This window comes from Delphinapterus leucas, chromosome X, assembly GCF_059928025.1.
Source record: "Delphinapterus leucas isolate spDelLeu-1000000601 "Yukka" chromosome X, BTC_Dleu_Yukka2, whole genome shotgun sequence".
Classification (NCBI taxonomy): domain Eukaryota; kingdom Metazoa; phylum Chordata; class Mammalia; order Artiodactyla; family Monodontidae; genus Delphinapterus; species Delphinapterus leucas.
Window position 1 is genome coordinate 89037305 of NC_143150.1, and position 14035 is coordinate 89051339.

Sequence of the window (14035 nt, forward strand, 5' to 3'; positions counted from 1 at the left end):
AAGGCCTGCACTTTTAGTATAGTAATCTCTTGCTTCCTCCAAGGTATACTAGAAAAAGTACAGGCACTGGAGTCAGTTAATCTATTGCTGTGTCTCTAGAGAGAAGATGAGATATTCATCCTTCCTCTTATGCATGGCTTGCTAAAATTCTAGTTAGTAGATAACCTTGGTCCCATCTGTTCCACTGAGAGACAGAAGAAAATTTGGAATTGATGAATATTAGTGGTAAAAGAGACTGGCAGATTTCAAAGGAGAAAGAAAATTTCACCAGGTTGGAGAGCTGGAATAAAAGGTCTGGTTTTACATATGATGCCAGAAACTTGCACAGAGAAAGGAAAAGATCCCTAAGAGCAGTCACTCAGAAAGAGCCCGCTTGAAAATTTTTGTGTCTGAGATTAGCTCCTCAGCAATTAGAGGTGTAGGCTTATGGTCTCCAAGGTAATTAGACTTTAGTTCATATCCCAGATCTACCACATACTATTTGTGTTGACTGAGCAGTTTCCTCCAACTATAAAAAGGAGATAATAATACCTACCATCATGAAGTTATTGGGAAAATTAAACAAGATAATGTTTATAAATCCCTTAGCACAATGTTTAACTCATAGTATGCTACCAGTAGATGTCAGTTGCTGCTAATATTGTTTTCATCATCATTATTACCTCCCCTTTAAACTTGCATTTGAAGGATGTGTGATGAGAAAATGAGAACTGGAAATCATTGCCCCTCACCCTCACCACCTACACACCTCTCTCTCCTTCATGTAACTGAAGATATCCTTAGCATATATTGAGTTGAAAAATGGATCACTGTGGTCCTTGTCAATATCCTCCAGTGGGGTCATCTGCTTGGAAATCACCAGAAAGACATATTAAGAGAAAGATTCCAAGGAAAGCTTAGCACACATACATAAAAAATGACTCCTTTCTTCCCACTGTCATCTTCTCCTAAGGTTCCTCAAGCCTTATATGTCCTGGGCCATAACAGAGCACCCCTTGGCCCTGTAATCCTCATACTGTTGAGTAACCAAGAAATGCTTAGTCCTCCTGTACACACATGCTCTGCCCTAAGAAACAGACACTATTTTTACAGGTTAGCTCAAGATTCTCCAAGAAAGACATTCTTGTCTTACTCTTTCAAATTATGTCACCTGTCTTCCTAGGTCCCTTGTTATGTCTCAGTGCTTTGATCTGGCCCAGTTCATCTTCTTGTTAGCCTTTTCCTCCCTTCTACACATTTAACCAGGTTGTTCTGCCTACAAGAGGGGTCTTTCTTCTTCTGCTTGCCAAATCTCATCCCTTAGTCCTTCCAATTAACAACTTAAAAACCATCTTCCTTGGAAGATGCCTCTGTGAACTTAACCCATCTTTAGCTAAGGTCCAATGTAATGCAGATTGCAATTACTAGGAAAGGCAATTTCCTGAAAGAAATTGTCTAACCACTACTGAAAAGCGTATATATACATACATATATATATTATATATATATATATATATATAATATATACATACATACATACATACATACACACACACACACACACACAGCATTCCAGACCCTTGGGGGTATTCCTGGAATAAACACTTTCTAATTGCTCAGGTACATCACTACGCCAATCACAAAGTCAAGAGATTCTACAAGGCCAACTTGATTTAATACCAATTGCTTAGGAAGGCAAAAAAAATCTCTTTGCTAGCAGCCACCTCCAGGACAACAAAGAACACTTCATCTAATTTAAGAAGAAAGAAAGCAGAATACCTCCTTCTCTGATCTCTTGTCCTGAGATGAGAAAGGTTCATTGGAACTGGATTCACAAGTACTGGACTGGCTTGTGGTACTGAACTTGCCCACACTGGACACGGTGACAGTGCTGGACAAGCCTGTTCTAGAGTCAGGGGCAGTGGTAGACACAAGTGGGCTGGTTTCAACTTGGAGGATGATGAAATCTTTGATAAAGGTGTCTTCTTTGTGAGTGAGATTCTTTTGCAAGGCCAATGGCTCCTTGGAAGACAAGTCTTTCTCACTGCTGGGCTTCTCCTGCAAGGCCAAGGGCTCCTTCAGGATAGCCTCCTCCTCAATTGTGGGATTCTCCTGCAAGGCCAAGGGCTCCTCGACGAAGGTCTCTTTCTCACTCGTGGGCTTCTCCTGCAAGGCCAAGGACTCCCTCAAGATGATTTCCTTCTCAATGCTGGGATTCTCCTGCAAGGCCAGAGGCTCCTTCAGGATAGCCTCCTCCTCAATTGTGAGATTCTCCTGCAAGGTCAAGGACTCCCTCAGGATGGTCTCCTTTTCAATGCTGGGCTTCTCCTGCAAGGCCTGTGGCTGCTTAATAAGGGACTCCTCTTCAATGGTGATGTTTTCTTGCAAGGCCAACTGCTTTTTCAAGAGGAACACCTCCCCCTGAGCAGTGGGCTTCTTCTTTAAAGATAATTGCCCTTCTATGCTCACTGCCACCTCAGCGGAGAGCTCTTCCTTCAGAACCAATGGTTTCTTGAAAAGGAATTCCTCTTCAGTGGTGCTTTTGTCCTGCAAAGCCAACAGTGCCTTCAAGGAGTCCTCTTTGTTATCAGTCTTCTTCTGCAAGGCAAAAGACTTCCTGAAGAGGGACTCATCTTTGTTGGTAGGTTTAACATGCAATGAAAATGGCTCCTGAAAGGGGAATTCCTCCTCAGTGGTAGACCTCTCCTGCAAGGTCAGTGGCTCCTTAATATATGATTCTTCTTCAGTGGTGATATTCTCCTGCAAGGCCAATGGCTTCTCTGAGAGGAACACCTCTTGCAGAGTGGTGTGCCTCTCTTTCAGTACAGATGGATCCTGGAAGAGGAACTCTTCAGTTGTAGACTTTTTTTTAAAGGGCAACAGCTCCTTAAAGAGTGACTCCTCTTCAGAGGTAGTCTTCTCTATGACCAGTGGCTTCTTTAAGAGGAACGTCTTCCCCCGAGTGATTTGCCTCTTTTTTAAAGATACCGGTGTCTTGGTTAGAATTGTCTCATCAGTTGAAGACTTCTTCCTAAATGACATTGGCTCCATAAAGGAGGAGTCCTCACCTTCACCAATCATATTCTGCAAGTCCAACTGTTCTTGGAAGATAGGCATCATCATTTGAGTGGTACACTTTTTCTTCTTTAAAGATAATGACTCCTTGGTAGAGACTGCCACATCTGTGGTATGTTTCTTCCTAAATGACACTGGCTCCATAAGAAATTCATCTTTACTGTCTATATTCTCCTGCAATGCCCATAGCTTCTTTAAAAGGACCACATCCCCCTGAATGGTGTGCTTCTCTTGCAGTGCAGATGGTTTCTTCAAGAGGGACTCCTCCTCAGTGGTAGGCTTTTTTTTAAAGGATAATGGCTCCTTAATGAGTGACTTCTCTTCAGAAATGGTCTGCAATACTAGTGGCTTGGTCAAACAGGACATCTTACCCTGACTGGTACACTTCTTCTTTAAAGACAACAGCTTATTAGAGGAGGTTGCCTCCTCAATGGTACGCTTCTTGTTAAAAGCCAAAGCCTCCCTTAAAAGGGACTCCTCCGCAGTTGGAGTCTTCTGCAAGACCAACGGCTTCTCCAAGATGGACAACTCCTCCTGAGTGGTGTGCCTCTCCTGCAATGCTGATGGCTCTTGGAAAAGGGACTCCTTAGTGGTAGGCGTCTTCTTAAGGGATAACGGCTCCTTAATGAGTGACTTCTCTTCAGAGGTGGTCTTCTGTAATACTAGTGGCTTCTTCAAGCGGTACCTCTTCCCCCGAGTAGTATGCTTCTTCTTTAAAGGTAATGGCTTCTTGGAAAGGGTTGCCTCCTTAGTAGTATGCTTCTTCCTCGAGGAAATTGGCTCCATAAGAAATTCATCTTCGCCATCCTTTTTCTCCTGCAATGTCTCTGGCTTCTTCAAAAGGGTAACCTCCCCGTCAGTGGTGTGCTTTTCTTGCAACACAGATAGCTCCTGGAAGAGGGACTCCTCCTTAGTGGTAGGCTTCTTTTTAAAGGACAATGACTCCTTAATGAGTGCCTTCTCTCCAGAGATGGTCTTCTGCAATACTAATGGCTTCTTCAAGTGGGCTATCTTCCCCTGAGTAGTGCACTTCTTCTTTAAAGATAATGGCCTTGTGGTGAAGGTTGTCTCCACTGTGGTAGGTTGTTTCTTAAAAGCCAATGGTTCCTTAAAGACGGAATCCTCTTCAGTGTCGATCTTCTCCTGAAAGGCCAATGATTTCTTCAAGATGGACACCTCTTGTTCAGTGGTGTGCTTCTTTGGCAATGCAGATGGCTCCTGGAAAAGGCACTCCTTCTCAGTGGTAGGCTTTCTCTTAAAAGACAACAGCTCCTTAGCGAGTGACTTCTCTTCAGAGGTGATCTTCTGCAATACTAGTGGCTTCTTCATACAGGACATCTTCCCCTGAGTGGTACACTTTTTCTTTAAAGATAACAGCTTCTTGGTGGGAGTTGCCTCCTCAGTTTTAGGCTTCTTCCTAAAGTTCATGGGCTCCATAAAGAAAGAATCCTCTTCAACACTGATGTCCTGCAATGCCAACTCCTCCCTCGTGCAGGACTGCTTCCCCTGATGTGTGCACATATTCTTTAAAGATAATGTACTCTTGTTGATGGCTGCCTTCTCAGTTTTATGCTTCTCCCCAAAAGTCACTGGCTCTACAACATCACTGTCAGTCTCCTCCTGCAAGGATAGTGGCTTCTCTAAGAGGGACACCTTCCTCTGATTTGTGCTCTTCTTTAATGACCTCTTGATGAGGATTGTATCCTCAGTAGTGGGTTCCTCTTTTAAAATGAATGGCTTTTTGAAAAGAGATGCCTTCTCAGTAGTGGGTGTCTTGGAGCTGGTAGATATCTCCAGAATGAATGGTTTATCTATAATATTTGGTACCATGGTGGTTGAGACTACTACTGGTGAGAGTTCCAGCTTATTATACCTGTAAAGGAAACAATGTCTGGGTAAGAAGAATGTAGTTCCTAGAATCCTCACCTACCATCTCGTTTTGTCACTCTACTTACTAAATGTATGGAAGTGGAAAGGGCTTCAACCCCAAGAGACAGACTAGAGGGTAAAAATCAATGGGTACCATAGTAAATCAACTAAGTAGCACACAGTATAGTTTCTATGACCTAGGTCCCCATACTTTTCTAAAAAATTTCCCCTGAAATCCATGTTATTTATGCTTTCTCATATATGATTTATTAACTTTATTTATATACAAAGGCTTTTATTATAATACTTACCACATTGTATGAGTGATTGGCTTATATATGTCTCCCTCACTAGCTGCATTTATCTGTCTTTGTCTATCAGCACCAGGCATCTGATAAAATTCAGGTTGAAATTAATATTGTTTAAAGGCTTATGAGAGAGGATTATAAGAGAGAGGCTTATAAAAGGCTTATAAGAGAAAGTTGGGCTGGTACTTATTGTTCATGGTATCTAAACATATTCCTTTCACTCTAGGCTATTCACAAGATGCTTTCCTAGTGGAGATAATAAAAAAGACCAAAATAAACATTTGTTCACATGTGTCAGATGCAAAGCTTTGTTTTGAATAGGACTGCATATCCAATCAGAGTGACTAACCTGGTGTGACCAAATCTCTGGATGACTAGAAATCAGAATAAGAAAAGGGAGAGAATTAAGGGTAAATATGATCAGTCTGAACAAGAGTAAGTACCTTCAAAAGACTAGATATTATATGATTCCTTTTATATGAAACATCCAGAGGAGACATATCCATAGAGGTATATCCCTAACAGAAAATAGGTTGGTGGTTGCCTGAAGCTGGGAAAGGGTAGGGAGGAGGGTAGAAAGGGACTGGGAAAGAGAAGGAACTACAGGTATGAGTTTCTTTGGGGGGGTGCTGAAAAAGTTCTAAAATTAGATGGTGGTGATGGCTATACAACTCTATAAATATAATTTTTAAAAAATTACTGAATTATTTAAAAAAAGAAAAGGGAGTGCCTCAAAAGGTTCCATCTGACCAGATAGGTTCCAGGTCCCTCCTGATGAGAACTTTTAGAAGTAGTCTTCAGATAGTCTAGTTATGATAGAGCATGCATTCTGAATCTAGACTGCCTGGATCCAAACCCTGGCTCCTCCATTTACTGGCTGGGTGACCTTGGGCAAGTTAATGCTCTATGCTTCACTTTTTTCACCTGTAAAATTAAGGTCATAATATTACCTCCTCTATAGAATTATTGTAAAGATTTGAGCAATTGATATGCATAAAAACACATAAAACAAATCATTGTTAGAACAATTACATGCCAATAAATCAGATAATTTAGACAAACTGGACAAATTCTTAGGGAGATACAAACTACCAAAACAGACTCAAAAACAGAAAATCTGAACAGAGCTATAACAAGTAAAGACACTGAATTAATAACCAAAAACTACCCACAAAGAAAAATCTAAGCCCAGATGGCTTCACTGATGAATTCTACCAAACATTTAAAGAACTAATACCAACATTTCATGAACTCAGGAAGAGGTAAGAATAGTTCCCAAGTCATTCTATGAGGCCAATATTATTCTGATACCAAAAACAAAGACATCAGAAGAAAACTCAAGTCTGATATATCTTATGAACACAGATGCAAAAATCCTCCACAAAATACTAGCAAACCAAATCCAGCAGTCTATAAAAAGATTATATACTGTGACCAACTAGGATTTATCCCAGGAATGCAAAATTAGTTTAACACCTGAAAATCAATTCATGTTATCACACCATATTAGTGGAATAAAAATGAAAGCTACATGACCATCTCAACAGATCTAGAAAAATCATTTGACAAAATTCAATACCTTTTCATGATAAAAGCACTCAACAAACTAGGACTAGAAAGGAGATTCCTTAACTATGAAAGAACATCTATGAAATACCTAAAGCTAATGTCATAGCTAATTGTAAAAGACTGATGCTTTCCCCCTAAGATCAAGGAGAACACAAGGATGTCCAACTCTCTTTTTGGGGGGTGGAGGATTTGTCATGTAGTAGTGAATAACTAATATAGCACTGCTGACGCTTTAGAACTGAACCCCTCTGTTTTCTGAATAAAGTACAAACTCTTTGCCATGGTCCATAAGGCCCTGGTGATCTTGCTCCTGCCTGCCTCTCCAAATCCAGCTCTATAAAACACTGGTATAGAAAGTAGGTATTTAGTGTCTATGTTGTCTAAAGCCTGGGGTGATCAGAGTAGGCTTCCTCAATAGAGTGACCAACTGTCCTTGTTTGTCTAGGACTGAGAGGGTTCCTGGGATGCAAGACTTTCAATGTTAAAACTGGGAAAGTCCTAGGAAAACCAGAATAAGTCAGTCATTCAACTCTTGGATGGTAAGGATGTTCACCTCTGAACACTTCTATTCAACACAGTACTAAAGGTTCTAGCCAGGGCAATTAGGCAAGAAAATAAAATAAAAGGGATCTAGATTGGAAAGGAAGAAGTAAAACTACTTATATTAGCAGATGACATAGTCTTATACATAGAAAATCCTAAGGAACCCACACACAAATACTATTAGAACTAATATACAAGTTCAGCAAAGTTCTATGATTCAAGATCAATATACAGAAATCACATGTATTTCTATATCCTTGCAATGAACAACATGAAAATGAAATTATGAAAACAATTCCATTTACAATAGAATCAAGAAGAATAAAATGCTCAGAAATAAATTTAATAAAAGAGGTGAGAAATTTGTACTCTGAAAAGTACAAAAAAATGTTAAAAGAAATTAAAGATCTAAATAAATGAAAAGACATCCCATGTTCCTGGATTGAAAGACTTAGTATTAAGATGGTAATACTCCCCAAATTGATTTACAGGTTCAAGGCAACTTCTATAAGAATCCCAGCTGGCTTATTAGTAGAAATTGACAAGCTGATTCTAAAACTTATATGGAATTGCAGGGAACCCAGAAGAGCCAAAACAATCTTGAAAAAGAGGAACAACGTTGGAGGGATCACACTTCCCAATTTCAAAACACACTACAGAACAACAATAATCAAGATACCATAGTACTGGCATAATGAAAGACACGTAGGTCAATGGAATAAAATTGAGAGTTCAGAAATAAACACATGTACAGTCAGCTGATTTTCAACAAGGGTGCCAAGACAATTAAGTGGAGAAAGATTAGTCTTTTCAATAAATGGTGCCGAGGCAATTGGATATCTATCAATACATGCAAAACAATGAAGTTAGACCCCTAACATACACCAACAATAAAAATTAACTCAAAATGGATCAACAATCTAAGTTAAGAGCTAAAAATTTAAAACTCTAAAAAGAAAAAAATCTTAAAAGTAAATGTTCATAACCTTGGATTTGGCAATGGTTTCTTAGATTATGATACCAAAAGCATAAGCAACAAAAGAATAAATTGGATTTCATTACAATTAAAAACATTTATGCCTCAAGGAACACCAAGAAGAAAATGAAAAGACCTACAGAATGGAGGAAAAGTACTTGCTAATCATATATCTGATCAGGGACTTGTATCTAAACTATATAAAGAATTCTTACAACTCAATAATGAAATGATCAATAACCAAATATTTTAAATCAGCAAAGGATAGGAATAGACATTCCTCCAAAGAAGATATGCAAGTGGCCAATAAGCACATGAAAGATTCCCAAATCATTAGTCATCAGAGAACTGCAAATCTAAACCACAATGAGATACCATCCCACACTCACTAGAATGGCCGTTTAAAAAACAAACAAACAAAAAACCCAGAAAATGGCAAGGATGTGGAAAATTCAAAACCCTCATCCACTGCTGGTAGGAATGTAAGATAGTGCAACCACTATGGAATACAGTTTGGCAGTTCCCCAATGAGTTCAACATAGAATTACCAAATGACCCAGCAATTTCTAGTTACATATGCAAAAGAATTAAAAACAGGTGTTCAAACAAAAACTTGTACACAGGTGTTCACAGCAGCACTATTCACAATAACCAAAAGGTGTAAACAATTCAAACGTTCATCAACTGATGAATGGATAGACAAAATATGGTACATTCATACAATGGAATATTATTTGGCAATAAAAGAGGATGAAGTACTGATACCTGCTACAACATGGATGAACCCTCAAACATCATGCTGAGTGAAAGAAGCCAGATACAAAAGACGACACATTGTACAATTCCATTTCTGGGAAACGTCCAGTATGGATAAATCTATAGAGACAGAAAGTAGACTAGTGGTTGCCTACAGATGGGGAGGACTGAGAGGTGGTAGCTAAAGGTAGAGTTCCTTTTGGGGTTGATGAAAACATCCTAAAATTCACTGTGGTGATGGCTGCATAACTCTGTGAATATACTAAAAACCATTGAATTGTACATTTTAAGAGGGTGAATTGTGTATGTGAATTATAGCTTAATAAAGCTGTTACCAAAAAAAAACCCACTTAGAATAATGTGTGATTACAGTGAACTCTCAATAGATGTTAGCTATTAGCTCTAGCACTATCATTAGGGTCCATTTCACTGAACTCTGAATGAGGACAAGAATGTTTATGGCATTTTGTGAGGATTTCCCTGCTAAAGTCAGAATGGTGAAAGAAATTCAAAAGAAAATAACACAGGGAATTAAGGTCAAAATACACATGCAAATTCCAGGAATTTCATTTCAGCAAGAAACTGAGTGGGCTAAATGCTAATCTTCTGGTATGATTTCTTTCTGCTGGGTAATTAGCAAAGTGTCCTGTGGACCTGGCATGTTAATTTTTTGGAGTTCCCCAAACTTTTCCCCTTACCATTTGGAACCCATGCTTAGCTGGGTTATAGCTATCTAGCTGATCTATTCTATTCTTCCAGAAAGAAGTAATTCCCACTGGAATGAGGAGAGGATATAAAAAGGTCTCACTCCACTTTCTAACTCTTCTTCTAATAGAAGATTTCCTAGGAGTAAATCCTTTTCCCGATCCTAGATGAGAATACTCCTATCTACTTGCAGAACCTGTGATCAGTTCCCTATAACAGCTGGACAACACACATTTTTGGCCTAAGGAGATAATTTCTCTAGAGTAAAAAGGAACAAACCTCCCCCTAAGGTTTCTAATGGGATAAGCAGACTGGCAAGCTATCAGCCAGCTGCTGAGAATCCCCTGAAAAGTTAAGTTGCGTCCACACTCTCAACCACAGAGTAGCTCAGTCAAGGACTGAAGTACTAAAATAGAGAAAGATGAGCACAAGAACTTTTGGCAAATTCCTCAGTGACAACAGCTCTTTCAATATGCACACACCATGTGGGTGGGTGACGGGAAAGAGGGAAAGAGGGAAAGAGGGAAAGAGGGAAAGAGGGAAAGAGGGAAAGAGGGAAAGAGGGAAAGAGGGAGAGGGAGAGGGAGAGGGAGAGGGAGAGGGAGAGGGAGAGGGAGAGGGAGAGGGAGAGGGAGAGGGAGAGGGAGAGGGAGAGGGAGAGGGAGAGGGAGAGGGAGAGGGAGAGGGAGAGGGGCAAAGAGAGAGAGAGAGAAAGATTGGGGGGGTGGTGAGATGAGGCCTATAATTTTTCAGCAATTTAGTCCATCTAAGCACCTGGAGTTAATGTAATACTCACCACTGTAGCTCACTAAAAATGTTCTCAATGGGGACAAAAGGCAGTGAAAAGGATGTCACACCCTCTCCTTTATCATATAAAACAATGGCATCTGACTGTCCTCATACTCACCCACGAACACGTGTGTTCCTGTTTATCTTCTTGGAAACATCTTTAACAAACTCATTACTGGCTTCTTTCTTGGGCTTGGCAGGTTGACTTTGAGAAGCCTGCAAGAAAAAAATAAAGGTGGGGGGGCTGGTCTGGAGGAGGAAGCAAGGAAATGGAGAGAGAGAGAGAGAGAGAGAGACAGAGAGACAGAGAGAGAGAGAGAGACAGAGAGAGAGACAGAGAGAGACAGAGAGAGAGACAGAGAGAGAGAGAGACAGAGAGAGAGAGAGAGAGAGAGAGACAGAGAGACAGAGAGAGAGACAGAGAGAGACAGAGAGAGAGACAGAGAGAGAGACAGAGAGAGAGACAGAGAGAGACAGAGAGAGAGACAGAGAGAGAGACAGAGAGAGAGAGAGACAGAGAGAGAGAGAGAGAGAGAGAGAGAGACAGAGAGAGAGACAGAGAGAGAGACAGAGAGAGAGAGAGAGAGAACCTCAAATTAACCAATAGGTGGTTCTCACAGGAAGGTCCTGACACACATCCACACCCTGGACACCTTGTTTGGGTGTTCCCAGGAACATTGATCAAAACATTTTACAACCAGTATGGTACTGGTGCCAACTAGTCATGATGGAAGCTAGCAGTACAGTAGTCCTGGTGCATATTAGCTAACTAGCAGCCCTAAGTGATTTCAAGATACATATGATGTAGTTCTGACCTCCAATGTCAGGCATATTGGCTGGCAAATTCTCAAAAAGATGTTTTGTAAGCATCACATTCCATTTTGACCCCATAAGATGTTCAGGGGGGGAAAAGGTAATATAACTGGCTTTGCTGCCTGAGTATACCAAGATCAACTAGCTTTTACAGGATAGACCTCTAATACAACACTACCTGTGATACATCTATCCCATCTCACTGAGGGGATATTTATTTAACATGGGGCTCTGGAAAGCTCCACCAGAAACTCTAATCATGACTAATTCTATTAAACAGTAGAAGAGATCATGGGACTGTGAATAATGTCAGTAAAAATAATCTTAAAGGTTATGCCTTTAAAATGAAACAAATGGAATCTAATTATATTCCAAATAAATACCATAACCACACTGAAGGACAAAAGAAAGAAAACAGAAGGAAATACAAGATAATAAACAACTAATCCAAGTAAACACAGACTATACACCCTCACCATATACATCCTCAGTCAGGATGTGTTTGTGGGATGGTGGAGAATATTGCAAATAAATCTGGAACTCTTTTTAGTAGGTGTGTTTATTATGGTGGTGTGGAGGAAGTAATTCTGAAACTCTTTTAGATGTATTATAGTATTGAGTAAATGTGTTGATGATCTTGTGAACCATGGTTCTCATTGTAGAGAAGGAACATATAAACACGGATTGAGGAATACAAGAAAGAACCCTGTACGTTTTGGAATGGGAGTTGTGTGGACTCATGATTTCTTAAATAGGTATATGTGTATATACATCTGAGTATACAGGAGTGTGTGTATTTGTATATATAGATATATGTGTGTGTGTATATATATATATATATCTATGTTTAAGTACAGATATGTGTGTACCTATATGTATATATACATGCAGACATTTCCTAACTCTGTCTGCAGAAAGGGCAGAAAAAGCAGACACCCCAGTAGCACACCTAGCACTGAGATCTTGGTCTCTAATACCATTCCCCACTAAAAGGAACAGGAATTCTTCACAGAAATGGTTGACTCCATGCCAATAAAATAGGTACAAGAACATCCTGGAACATCCTGTTATGCTGGAAAGAAAATGCTCAAAAAAATGATGATAGTATGTCACAAAGACACAGTAGTCAGATTAAGGGGGACCCTAGCGACCAAATTTGGGACAATTTGAGCACCAAAATAATAAAATACAATACTGAACAACAGACCACTGAAAAAACAGGAATTCATAAGTCTATACCAATAATAAATAAACAGGGAAGAAGGGAGGCCTCTGCTTGTAGACTGGTAAATGGGGAGCAAGTGCTAGAGTTGGAAAAATCATCAAAAAGATTGTTAGGCAAAAATCATCAATGAATGCTAAATCTAGGGGACATTTTGATGAAGAGTGGCTATTTGGAGGCTCTTAAGGGTGTGTCCCACAGATTATTAGTTGCAAGAGGAAAAAAAATAAACAGTAATTATACAGCGGAGAAACCAGACAACATCTTGACTGGGTGATCAAAATTAACCTCACCAATGAGGGACAGATGGATGTCATGTGCCTCCAGATGTGATACTCTAAGGACAGAACATCACCTATACAGTACTCCAGCCAAGCGTATATAACATCAATCTAATCACATGGAAACATCAGACAAACATAAAATGAGGAATGTTCTATTTTTAAAAGGGGGGTTGGGTGGGACTGTATTCTTCAAAAATATCATAAAAAACAAAGAAAGGCTATGGAAGTGTTCCAGATTAAAAGAAGCTAGAGACATGACAAGTAAACGACCCTAGACTGGATCCATTACTGGAGGGGAAAAAGTGCTTATAACATTGATTTTACAAAGTCAATGGAAAAAAATTGGAATATGGACAATAGATTACATAAAAACACTATATCAATGTAAATGTATAAAGTTGTTGACTGCACTGTGTTTATATAAGACTATTTCTCTGAGGAGAAATAGTATATAGAGACTCTTTCTCTATATACACTGAAATACCCTAAGTACTTCATGGTAAAGGACCATGATGTATGTAAGCAGATAGGATAAAATGTTAGTAATACATGAATCTAGGTAAACAGCATATGTGTGTTCTTTGTACTGTTTTTTATTTTTGCAACTTTTTATAAATTTGAAATTATTTCCAAATGAAGTATAAAAAAAATTATGCCTTTGTATCATCATATCATAATAAGCAACTACAATCCAACAGGGAATTCTTTCTTAGGCCCTCAAGTTGTTGTCCACTTCTGCTCTTCAAAGAGCTTGACACAGTTTGCATTTTAATTTCACCTAAAGTTTTACAAACTCCTTATGTGTCAGGCTGAGATCCAGCTTTGGAAAAGATGTGCGTTCTTGGCAGGAGAGAGGTGGAGACCCTAATCCCCAGGGGTGAAATTTTCAACTTGCCATATGTGAAGGTTCAAAGCACTAATATTTTCAGATCTAAGCTCAAGGGGACCTTTACCAGTATCTCCCCATAATTCTTTCACCAAAAAATAGGAAAATAGAGATGACAATCCTACTGGCAAAAAATAATTTAGGAAATAGACTTTATCTCCTCATCCACTGGCTTTGGACCAGCTCTAACAAATCAAAAGTCCTTCCCATGCTGAAAGGATAAAGGAGAGGGAAAAAAAGAACACTCACAGCAGACTAACT

General features: G+C 39.5%; 1 protein-coding gene across 1 annotated transcript in view; it reads right to left on the reverse strand.

Moving 5' to 3' along the window:
- The window catches only part of CCNB3 (cyclin B3), a 56993-nt gene that overhangs the window by 26904 nt on the left and 16054 nt on the right, over positions 1 to 14035 (reverse strand). Inside the window, exons 4-6 of the mRNA XM_022563785.3 lie at positions 10688 to 10785; positions 1759 to 4927; positions 749 to 844 (exon numbers count right to left, since the gene is read on the reverse strand). Coding sequence (XP_022419493.3) covers positions 749 to 844; positions 1759 to 4927; positions 10688 to 10785 — 3363 coding nt within the window. The remainder of the gene's footprint in view (positions 1 to 748; positions 845 to 1758; positions 4928 to 10687; positions 10786 to 14035) is intronic.